Source organism: Tursiops truncatus, chromosome 13 (assembly GCF_011762595.2).
Source record: "Tursiops truncatus isolate mTurTru1 chromosome 13, mTurTru1.mat.Y, whole genome shotgun sequence".
Classification (NCBI taxonomy): Eukaryota; Metazoa; Chordata; class Mammalia; order Artiodactyla; family Delphinidae; genus Tursiops; species Tursiops truncatus.
Window position 1 is genome coordinate 3,182,089 of NC_047046.1, and position 12,559 is coordinate 3,194,647.

Genomic DNA, 12,559 nt, shown 5'->3' on the forward strand with positions numbered 1-12,559 from the left:
CATATTGTTACTAACATAATGAATAAATAAAGCAGGTTAGAGCGGTAAGTACAGTTTGACTCTACTTTTGTCTTTTAAAAATCATATACATGATTATTTATACATATGTATTATTTAAACATAAAGTATAAAGTCACACCTAATTATATATAATTTATATATAATCTATATATAATATAAATAATATAGGTATCATACATATTATGCATTTACAATAAATATACAAATATCACATATTTATATATTTACATGATTTTAAAAGACAAAAATATATAATAGATTAATACAGCTATAATTTAATATTATATATTGATGCATGAAAAGCATTAATATATATATGTAAAATTGTTGAGAAAGATATATCAAAACACTAATAGCAGTTCCTTTTTGGTGCTGAGATTTCAAGTGGTTTAAAAGTTTGTTTCTTAATCTGATCTCCATCTTACAATGGTCACTTTTTTGTTAAATTTTTGGCCACGCCACGCGGCTTGCAAGATCGTAGTTCCCCGACCAGGGATCGAAGCTGGCCCCATCGGGGATAGCGCCAAGCCTTAACCACTGGGCCGCCAGGAAGTCCCACAAGAGTCACTTCTTATGTGTGTAGCTAATAACGTAACACCGAATGAACACAGGAGGATGGCATCCTTAATAAGGACAAACGTCACAAGACACTAGGTGTTTGGGAGGTTTGTCCGAAGAGCAGCGTCGCAGAGGCTGGCACTACGCGTCCTCCTGCGTCTCAGCTGCACCCCCATCCTCACTGGGATGGGACCACTGACGACACCTCGGCAAACGGGGAGAAACCAAGTTTGTTCTAATCATGCCTTGCTCCCTCCTTTGTTCTACCCAAAGAGTCCATTTCTTTGACCCTGGCAGCCTCTTCTTCAAAACCATGTGAACCTAGCAAGGAACTGACGCAAGTTGGCGAGATGCACTAGAGTCAAAATCCTACCAGAAGATTTCATCTCTTACCTGAACGCTGAAGGAAGGTGTTCCAGTTAAAGGTGGTGTTCGGCACTGTTGCAATTCCTGGGTCAAAGGAAAGAGAACAAAAGAAAGTTCATGTGGTTGAGACATAACCAGTTATTTTGTGTTGACATTCAAATAGCCGTCATACTCGGTTCTTATAAAGAACTAAAGTTCTGAGGGCTTTGCTGAATTCCCATGAATCTCTCCAAGCCTGTGAGGTTTAAAATGAGCCCACATGGGACTTCCCTGGCAGTCCAGTGGTTAGGGCTCTGTGCTTTCACTGCCGAGGGCACGGGTTCGATCCCAGGTTGGGGAAGTAAGATACCGCGTGCCACGTAGTGAGGCCAAAAACAAAAATAAAATAAAATTCGCCCACAGTTCCCAAGGAGAAAAGATCCATCACTTTCAACCCCACCATCCATTCCTGGGCCAAACTGTCTCTAGGTCACAGAAAGCTTGAGTTCCTAAAAAATGCATATAGGTGACAGGTATCCCAAACATTCCCAACTAAACCCCAGAAGAAATTACACAGAAATTATGTCTGTATTTAAAATTCCTCATCTCAACCTTCTAAATCATACATAATTTCCTGCTATCTGTGTCAGTTTCTCAGCCAGCTTTCAGTTTAAAGTTCTCTGAAAAAACGAACATTTTAAGATTTCAAAAATCCAGAGGCAACATTTAACAGATTATCTCGAGAGCAGAAAAGATGTGAAATTTTATGGAATGTAAATTAAGTCGTCGAACCGCCTCTCCAAGGCACTTGTAAGCTGGCCATTCACACTGACCAATACAGACTACAGTTAGTAAAGTTTGTAGTAAAGTCCACTCCACGCCTGCCCCAGCACAGACTGTGAGTGGATGTGTTCCACCCGGTCCTGGAAACCCTTAATCCCTGTTAAGCAGGTTGAGTCCTCTAGTTTATCCGGCTGGAAACCGAGATTCATCGCGGTTAATCGGGATACAAAATGTTAGGTGTCAGAGGCTGCGTCCAAACCCACGCGCTGCATCAAAGCCCATGTTTTTCCTGCAGCACCAACGTCTTCCGTGGCTATAAACGAGGGGCTGTGGCAGAGGAATGGAAGGTCCAACCCCAGGCCTGCCCTGACACTTACACACCCCTTTTATGCATACTGAGTCAGTGCATCGTTTTTTAAATGGGGGCTCCAAGAAAGAGTTCATTTGATGAGTGATTCTGCTGCTAAAAGTATCCCTGAAACCACTAGAGCCTTGATAATGTGATGTTTATAAGGTGGACTTGTTCGCGTGACCCTGGGCTCAGCACGGGTTCAAACCTAAGCTCAGAATCAGCCACATGTTCTCTGGAGCTACTGTTTCCCTGATCTCTATTTTGTGCGTCAGTGGTTCTTCCCTGGTGGCGCAGTGGTTAAGAATCGCCTGCCAAGGCAGGGGACACAGGTTCGAGCCCTGGTCCGGGAAGATCCCACATGCCGCAGAGCAACTAAGCCCGTGCACCACAACTACTGAGTCTGTATTCTAGAGCCCACGAGCCACAACTACTGAGCCCACGTGCCTAGAGCCCGTGCTCCGCAACAAGAGAAGCCACCGCAATGAGAAGCCCCCGTTCTCAACAAAAAGGAGCCCCCGTTTGCTGCAACTAGAGAAAGCCTGCACACAGCAACGAAGACCCAACGCAGCCAAAAATAAGTAAATAAATAAATTTATTAAAAAACAAAACAATGTAGTGATAGTTTCAGGTGTACAGCAAACTGATTCAGTTTTACATATACATGTATCTACTCTTTTTCAAATTCTTTTCCCATTTAGGTTGTTACAGAATATTGAGCAGAGCTCCCTGTGCTATACAGTAGGTCCTTGTTGTTTATCTATTTTAAATATAGCAGTGTGTACATGTCAATCCCAAACTCCCTAACTATCCCTTGCTCCCACCCTTCCCCTCTGGTAACCATAAGTTTGTTCTCTAAGTCTGTGAGTCTGTTTCTGCTTTGTAAATAAGTTCATTTGTATCGTTTCTTTTTAGATTCCACATATCATACGATATTTCTCTTTCTCTGCCTGACTTCACTCAGTATGACAATCTCTAGGTCCATGCATGTTGCTGCAAATGGCATTACTTCATTCTTTTTAACGGCTGAGTAATGTTCCACTGTATATATGTGCCACATCTTCTTTATCCATTCTTCTAACATTTTAAATTATTCTTTTATAAAGTACTTATTTTTATCTTAATGTTAAAAATAATAAAAGTGTGCCCATTCTACTATTTTCAAGTAAATCCCAGACATCATGTTCTTTCATTTCAGTAGGTATCTCTACAAGATAAAAGACTCATTTTTTTTCAAATATACATATATTTAAAATTTCTTACCTTGACTCTGGACATAGATCTTATCCTTGGCATGTGGCTTTTGAAAAGAGGGGAGAAAGAAAAAAAAGTAAGTTTGCTAGTCCATTCCCATTGCTGCTTAGAGAGAAAATGAAGGCCATAAAAATATCCTGTTGGAAAACATCACAAAGAATCATCTACACAGCCACTCACAGACTAGCTACTTTATCAGAGCAGAGTTACCTCTGCTTTTAATGGGGGTTTGCCCGTTAAAAACACAGCTTATCTAAGGGAAGAAGTACAAAGAGGTCCCTTAAATCAGGCATAATGCAATATTACCAACTTATAGTTACTATGTTAGTAGAAAAGCGATGAAGCTCAGACAGAGAACATGCCAGGGATACAGCCCATCAGGTGCGTATCAGGAGCTGAGGTTGAAGGCAGACGTTTTGGGAAATGTGGTTTGTGGATACAAACCCTTGAATAGAGAGAGTACACTCCCCACCTTTGGAGAAGAAAGGAGGAGGGGGAGGGGGGGAGAAGAAGAAGATGAAGACAGAGGAGGAGATGGGGATGGAGGGGGAGATGGAGATGGGGATGGAGGAGGGGTACCCAGTATGTTGGGAAACAAGAGAACAGGCACCAGGGGTCAGATTCTTCCAGGATGTGAATGGACTGGTCTCAGGGACCCTGTAAGGACCTCCCCCAAAGCCTCTTTGACATCAAGGGACACCGTGACACTTGCATGACTGATCTAGATATGTGTCCCCAGATGCATACGTACTATCCCTGGTGGTGTTTTCTGGCGGAACTTCATAAAACTACTAGAAAGAAAAAGAATCCATTTCTCAAGCTCGTTTTGAAACAGTGACATAGATATTTTTAAAATCAGGTTTAGACCCAAAGGTGGATGTTACGGGAGCAGAGTGAGAAATCCGCTTTAAAGGGCAGCAGGGTCAAGTAGGGGCAGAGGGCTGTTTCTCGTAAGTGATCAAAGATATGGTCATTCTGGTGATAAAGTCTAAAAAGGTGCATCTTTCTACCATGTGGCCTGAATGTCAGCTCCATGCATGAAACGACTAAACTAGGTAAAGAGTGGCCATCACAGAAGTTGCATCTTCGTGCTCTCTCTACCTAAACGTGTGTGAAGGGCTCTGGTGGTCCTCCAGGTGACCGGGATCCTGCGAATTGCATGTGGTCTGCTGACCCACTTTGACCTTCATCCTCAAATCAGCTTTATGTTTTGGGAAACAAACTAAAGGTGAGGCAGTCCCGACAAGGGAGAGACGATCAATGGGGAGAAGAGGGAGTTACCCTGCCCTCCACCTGGTGGATGGGAAGGTTCTGGGAGAGGCAGCATCTGGCCATCCTAGGACAGCTGAATGGAAGTTGGTACAGAGGGACCTCCCTGGCGGTGCAGTGGTTAAGACTCCAGGCTTCCAATGAAGGGGGTGCAGGTTCGATCCCTGGTCGGGGAAATAATATCCCACATGCCGTGCACGGCACGGCCAAAAAAAAAAATAAAGAAGTTGGTACAGAGACACAAGTCTTGGTTTGGTTTTGCTTTTGACCTTAGCATTACATTTTATATTTACCCATCAGAGGTACCTGAGACCTCTAAAAGTCTTGAGTATCCTCCTCCATACGCCACATAGCAGGATGCAGCCCCTTTTAAAATGCCCTTAAAATAGCAAGCCTGCAAAAAAAGAGCTTCAAAAATCTCTTCTCTACTAGTTAAAAAAGAGATTAACCTTAATGGAAAAAAAAAGGTTAATAGCAGCCATTTGAAATCAGAGTTTAGCTCAGAGCCCTAAAATATTCCTTTTTGTTAAATTATAATTTCACTAGAAAACTGAAGAAAATTGTACTGGAATAGAGTGCAGGCTAAGAGCGCCTCTTCTTTAACCAGACCTAAGCCTACAACATTGGCTCAAAAAATGTCCATAAGAAGGATATTGAAGCACTGTCAAAAACATACCCGGACAGCATTTTAACTTTAAAGGTAACACGAGTGTTTGACAAAAACAGATTCACTATAATTCGATATAAATTCAATTCATGACTGTCAGGCAAAATGGAGATTACAGTCTTACTACTACTTTCATTAGAACTGTGCCGTGCAATTAGAAATATGTAAACGCCAAATGCTCCTCTCAAGAAAGTTCCTTTGGGCACAAACAAAAATTAATTAATTAAAAGGGTATCTCAACTCTATAAACAGAATAAGTTGACTCTATATGGAAATGTCTGGGTTTATCTGCTGATTTCACCTATCTCTGAGGATTATTTCCCCCAAATCTATTGAACTCCCCCCCCAAAACAAGTAAGTATCAAGTCCAATATAGACTTTTAAAACATGTCATAAATGGGATTTGAAGATCTTATCCGAGCAAATCAAGAAAATAGAGGGACAGTATAAAGGAAATCTGCATCTGAGTTATTTTTAATCATTGTAAGAAAAGCGATCTGGCAAAAGCCAATTGGCTTACATTGATTTTGAAAATCATTTTCTATATTAAAATGCTCTAAATACAAATTAGCTTTCTTTGCTCAATATTTATTGTTGTTTCACTTGCCTTGAAATAACATGAGTTGAAGTCCTTATATATATCATTTCCCTTGGAAGATCAGCTCATTGATGCATAAAATGAAAAAGAAGACGTGTGTGTGTGTGTGTGTGTGTGTGTGTGTGTGTGTGTGTGTGTCGGAAGGGTGGAGAGGGAAGATTCTCCATTTTTCCTCCATTTTTAAAGTCTATGAGAAAACATTACTTAATTTGACCCACTACTAAATATAAAAAGCCAGTGCCCTATAAACACATGTGACTTTGTAACAGACCCAGATGCTCAGTTATGCCTTTTTATGATGGAATACCAGACAGCCAGCAACAACAAAAAGATTTCCCATTCTTTTATTAATATAACCTTCTGAAATTAAGCTTTCCACCAAATGGAAACCACAGTAAATATTACTTTTAAAATCTATGCACAATTTCATCCTCTACAGGTGACAAAAATATTATTTTACAACTTCTGATGATGGCTTTGTTAAAAGTCATTTAAAAACAGCTACAAATTACTTAGAAGAAATCATGGCCTGTAAGTGTATAGCTTTCAAAATACATCACAAAACACAGAAATTGGGCATTTTTCGGGGGACACGGGTCTCTTCTTTTCTCCCTCTTCTCTTTTCCCTTAGAAATTGTTTTTAAGTAAGGAAAGAAAATAATGTTCAGGGAATTCCCTGGCGGTCCAGTGGTTAAGGCTCAGTGCTTTCACTGTCAGGGCCCAGGTTCAATCCCTGGTCGGGGAAACCAAGATCCCACAAGCCACGTGGCGTGGCAAATTAATAATAGTAATGTTCAAAATAAAAAGGAGGGGGGAACAACCTTGTCACTAAATTCCTGCAACTGAACCAGACAAGGAAAGATTTTTCAAGAAAAGGAAAAAATCCACAGATGAGATGGGGAGGACGTCTGAGAACCGAATTGGGATCCAGTTGTATGGGATCTGACATGAAACAGGCTATAAATAAAGATGAAACTCAAACAACCCTGGGCAAAATCAAAGGATGAATGTGTAACACGTAATCTAGCCCAGCAACTCAAGAAATAGGAATGCCAGCAAGAAAATTCCCAGGAAGATTAAAAAGTAAAATACAGTTAAATCTACGGAGCAAATAACATGGAATCATTGCTGATTTTATTCAAAAGCTTCCCCTACTGTTCTCTGCCTTTGCAATCTGATGAATTAGAGCGACGCTTCTGATCATCCCCAAAGCTTGTGCCCCAGGTCATGGGAAACGTTAACTCAGAATCTGTGCTCTGAAATTGATGAGTTTTCCATCCTTTGAGTTCCTTTAAAACTTTTCAATTCCCAGGGATCTCACATGGGGGAAAAAAATGCAAAGGACACGTGCAGTTCTATCAAGAAATCTCTGAGGGAAGCCAATCTTAATAGAAGTTATTAAAAATGATTAGCTTCCTAAGATATGACCAATCCCTGGAGTTTTCCTTACAGGATATTTGTGGGGAGGGCCAGCACACAAACTAGGGTTTCCAAAGATGAAACAGAGGGGTGAATGTTTCTAAGTTCACATTACAATAGAAACTATAATAAAAGATGTGGTCTGTGTAGCTCCTGTGCTGTCAACGTGATTTTTGGAGGTGATCAAATACAAAGCGATGGGCCATGCAGGAAGAAGGAGAAGTAACAGTAATTCAAAGGACAGCATAATTCAGCAATTAGGCGAGAGGCAGCTCATTCAGATTAGAAAAGAACTAACACCTACATCAGCCTTTTGAGCTCCCCTGTGCCATGAACGGGCAAGTGACAGCCAATGAGATCTGTCTTGCTTTCTGTATTTCAATTTCCAAAAGAACTGTGATGAGTATATGTACACAGTGAAAGTAAAATTACTCTTTAGGTATTGCCTAACTGCTTCCAGAAAGTTACTTTTCTTTAAGGAGTGCCAAGGCAGGGTAGATGAATTAGGCCCCAGAAGGTAGGGACTCAAAGTTTCCAAATTAAAAAAAAAAAAATCACTGAAAAGTAACAATACCAGGAAGCTTAGCTCAGCACTAACCTCAACAAAGTGTATCCATGTGCCATGTTGGTTATCACTCTGCTTTTTCTGAATTCGATAACTGTGTCAAACAGTATTTACTCATGCTCAAGATTTTTTTAAATAGTTCATAAATAAATATTTGAATTTAGAGAAAGTCCTCTTAGCTGAGTACTTTTTTTTAGAAAAAGCATGTGAACAGTGCAGTTAAACTTTACACAGACCTGTGGGGTTTTGAACCCAGTGGAGACAAATTAAACCACAATCATTGTTTCTGCAGAGAGAAAAGCCTTCAATTAAGATATGTGGATACCTAATTTGCTTTTAATTATATCGGTGAAATAGTTACATTTCCTGGTAAAAGTCTGGTGAATTTAGAGAAAGTATTCTAAACCCAGACTAGAATTAGAAGTGCCCAAACTTGTATTCTGAATGTCTATTACACACTGTAGCAAGAATCAAAATGCTATTTAGACTAGTTTTAAATTTGCACAATGCATATATCACAGTTAGACATGTGCAGTGAATCTAATTCCCAAAAACACGAAATCAAGGTTATAATATCACAGACCGACAGAGGAGCACTGTCCCAAAACACGGCCGATGTTGAACTTGGACAATGAGTACTAACTAGGTAGCAGGCGGACGCCAGTACAAAGCCCCCGGGACAGCGACCCTTACAAAGTAGGTACAACATCAAAGTAAGGCTGATACAAACAACACTATAAAAATAACAACGCCGGGGCTTCCCTGATGGCGCAGTGGTTGAGAGTCCGCCTGCCGATGCAGGGGACGCGGGTTCGTGCCCCGGTCCGGGAAGATCCCACATGCCGCGGAGCGGCTGGGCCCGTGAGCCATGGCCGCTGAGCCTGCGCGTCCGGAGCCTGTGCTCCGCAACAGGAGAGGCCACAACAGTGAGAGGCCCGCGTACCGCAAAAAAAAAAAAACAAAAAAAAAAACAAAAAACAACGGGCCCAAACAAAGGCACTTCAAATTAAAAGAGATAAAATAAAACTCTCTTTATCGAACCCCAATCAAACTAATTTGTGTGAAGTCAGCCAGAGGCAGAAGGGTGCTCATCAACACAGCCTCCAAAATAATGTTTCTTTGTTTTTCCCCTCATTGTGCCTTTTTTTAAAAAAATTGAAGTATAGTTGATTTGCAGCGTTGTGTTACTTTCAGGTGTACATACATACCTATCTATTGTTTTTCCAGATTCTTTTCCCTTTTAGGCTATTACAAAACATTGAGATAGTTCCCTGTGCTATACAGTAGGTCCCAAAATAATGTTTCTAAAGGAGCATCCTAGCTTTGTCAGAGGGCTGAAATTAACCCACAGCTTGCAAAATATACCCTCCCTTCACTCCTTCCTGTTAATGTTTCTCCACGACCAGATCGGAGCATATGTTTTGGAAAGCTTGAATCAGGGTGCTCCCCACGTGCATATCTGTGGTATGTTGCACTGTCCAATACTGCAGCCCTGGGCACGTGAGGCTACTGAGCCCCTGAAGCGGAGCTGGTCTGGATGGAAATGTGCCTCCTGAAAGTAACATGCACACTCAATTTCAAAGACTGAGTACCCAAAAAATGTGAAATAGCACCTTAGTCATTTTTATGTTGCTCATGTGTTGAAATAATAAGATTTTGGATACAGTAGGTGTGCCGTTAGGAACTTGGCCTTGGCCAAGAGGTGGTCTGGCTTTTGCCCTGGGCTTCTAGGAAATAATCTATGTGATTCCTAAGGGGCATGTATTTCTCTAGGGTGAGGCCAGCCACAGCTAACAGTCTTAGGTAGGGGCTGGCCATGCCGGAAAGACCAGCCATGTGATGGAAATTGGGCACTTTGGGCCCAGTGGTATCAATCTGCCTGAAGACTGGATTCAACCCTGTGTGCAAGCAATCCATCAGTCAAGTCTATGCAATGAGGCCCCAGAATAAACTCTGGGCACCAAACGCAGTGAGCTTCCCGGGTTGGCAAACCCCGTACATACGTCTCAGATCAATAACGGGGCGTTGAGATGGTCATAGACCAACAGCCAGAGGGTAAAATGTCCTGACTGCCCAGGGAGAGGGCGATGGAGGACCAGCCCCGGCGTCTCTTCCTTTGGCGGATTTTAGTCTTATCCTTTCCCAGTAATAAACCATAACAGCGAGTGTAACTCTTCGTGAGTTCTGAGTCCTTCAAGCCCTTTCTCAAACTTGAGGGTGGTGATGGGGATCCCCTGAACTTGCCCTTGGTGTCAAAAGTGAGGGCAGGTTTGGGGAGAGCACCCTTACCCTTGTCCTTTGCAGGCTGGCTAACTCAGGGAGGTGGATTCAGTAAAACAGATTATTAAAACTGATCTTCCTTGTTTCCACTGACTTTTAAAAATGGGACTCTCAGAAAATTGTAAATTACATCCAGGGCTCATCTTCGTAGGGTGCATTGTATTTCTATTAACAGTACTGGCATCAAGAGTGAGCCTGTGTTTTTATAAAAATGAAGTTTGAGAAAATAACAAGTTTTAGGCCGGATTTTATGCTCAAAACTATATTTATCTATACAGACTCTACATGAAACCACAAAAGCAGTAAGAAGCAAAGACCATAAATCTTTCTAATCTGGGATAATTGGAATTTGATTCTGGTTTGATAATAATTACGTAAGGTTAACTAAGTTTGGACCTGAGCCAAGCCTGCTCACCAAAATAAAGGAGAAAATTAAAAACAAAAGGTGGCAGTTCAATAATGCAGCATGAAACTTAACTACTCAAAAACTGCGTCACTGTTCCGAACACGTAACTACCAGTAGTCTCTCCACAGAAATCCATCTCAAAGCATTACATAGATGTGGCTGAACAATGAACCTTTATATTGTTTCTACACAGTTTTCATTTGCAAAAACTAATCAAATAAAGGTATTGAGCTGAACTTTATTGAAAAATCATCCACCAAAAAAAAAGTACTAAAGCGGTATTAAAAAACAGGTTCACATTCGAATTTAATAACTAACCTCCACCACTTTAAACAATAAAAACAAATTCATCCTTTCTTTTACGAGCTTTCTTGATGCTGCCTGTGACATCATCATCCAAGACAAAACAATTTTTGCCGACTTCTCCATTTCTTTCTTCAAATGCCTTGTTATTATATTTGGAAAAGCATCTGTCGGAAAACAAAGACAGCTAACCTAGGATGAGGGTAGATTTGGTGTGGCTGACCTCCTGGGTGACAGGCAAATGGTCAACTTAATCTTGACATGTAAGGTGATCCTTCCAGGAGTTCCCCGGCAGTCAGTGGTTAGGACTCTGCGCTCTCACTGCTGAGGGCCTGGGTTCAATCCCTGGTCAGGGAATTGAAATCCCACCTGCCACGCGGCACAGCCAAAAAAAAAAAAAAGAAAAAAAGATCTTTTGACAGGACACTGCTGGATATTCTCACCACTGCTAGCAAGCCTGCCCAAAACGTAACTGGTCTATGCATTTAACGCAGTTTTCTCATCGTTACATCGAAAAGTTAATCCCAGGCTTCCCTGGTGGCGCAGTGGTTAGGAATCTGCCTGCCAATGCAGGGGACACAGGTTCAAGCCCTGGTCCGGGAAGATCCCACATGCCGCAGAGCAACTAAGCCCGTGCACCACAACTACTGAGCCTGTGCTCTAGAGCCCATGAGCCACAACTACTGAGCCCGCACTCTAGAGCCCGCGAGCCACAACCACTGAGCCCACGTGCTGCAACTACTGAAGCCCGCATGCCTAGAGCCCGCACTCCACAACAAGAGAAGCCGCCGCAATGAGAAGCCCACGCACAGCAACAAAGAGTAGCCCCCGCTCGCCGCAACTAGAGAAAGCCCGTGCACAGCAACAAAGACCCAACGCAGCCAAAAAATAAAAAATAAAATAAAAGTTAGTCCCGTCTAAGAATAATCACCGATCGCGTATCACCTCGACACTGATGACTTCCACATCTGGACCTCCAGCTGCACCCCTTTCTGACGACAGCCCCACACTGTGAGCTACATTCTGGATACTCATCCCCGAGTCCAATACTCGTCTCTAATTCAATGTGTCTGCAGCTCAAAGACCCTGTTCCTCCTCCTCTCCACATCTATACTCCTTTCCTCGAGTTCTTCCAAAATATATTCATAAAAATGTTAATATCCCTGAGCCCTTCTTTATTTCTTCCTCACATGCTATGGTCTTCCCGCACAGAAATGGATCCATAACATGGGGCTTGTGTTAAAAAAAAAAAATCTATATCCCGTGCAGGTAAAAGAGCATGGTGGTTGTGCTTTTTAAAAATACATTCCAGAAGAAAAAGTGTGTGTGTGTGTGTGTGTGTGTGTGTGTGTGTGTGTGCAGGAGTGGTGGGGCAGTGGGTGAGAGTCAAATAAATAAGGATTGGAGGGAGTTCCCTGGCGGTCCAGTGGTTAGGCTTGGCGCTGTCACTGCCGTGGCCCAGGTTCCATCCCCGGTCCCCGAACTAAGATCCCGCAAGCCATGCGGCGCGGCCAAAAAAGAAAAAAAGGATTGGAGAATGGTAAGCTGGCTGGTGGACGCATAGGAGCTCACCCTACTATTCTTGCTATTTTTGTATATGCTTGGACATCTCTGTAATAAAAAGTTGTAAAGAAGGATCCCTTCCTGGCCAAGTCAATCGGACAAGAATTTATTGAACGTGAGGTGGTACGTTACCCTCTAGGGATACAGGGGTGAACCATACCTTGTCCCTGTCCTCAAAG

The 12,559-nt window shown here is 42.2% G+C and overlaps 1 protein-coding gene across 3 annotated transcripts in view; it reads right to left on the minus strand.

Annotated features, from left to right (window-relative positions):
* The window catches only part of GLT1D1 (glycosyltransferase 1 domain containing 1), a 99,268-nt gene that overhangs the window by 47,637 nt on the left and 39,072 nt on the right, over positions 1 to 12,559 (minus strand). For all 3 annotated transcript variants that reach the window (XM_019942194.3, XM_033836716.2, XM_033836715.2), the window contains 2 exons: positions 3,320 to 3,356; positions 973 to 1,029 (listed from right to left, as the gene is read on the minus strand). In XM_019942194.3, the coding sequence (XP_019797753.1) occupies positions 973 to 1,029; positions 3,320 to 3,356 (94 nt within the window). The remainder of the gene's footprint in view (positions 1 to 972; positions 1,030 to 3,319; positions 3,357 to 12,559) is intronic.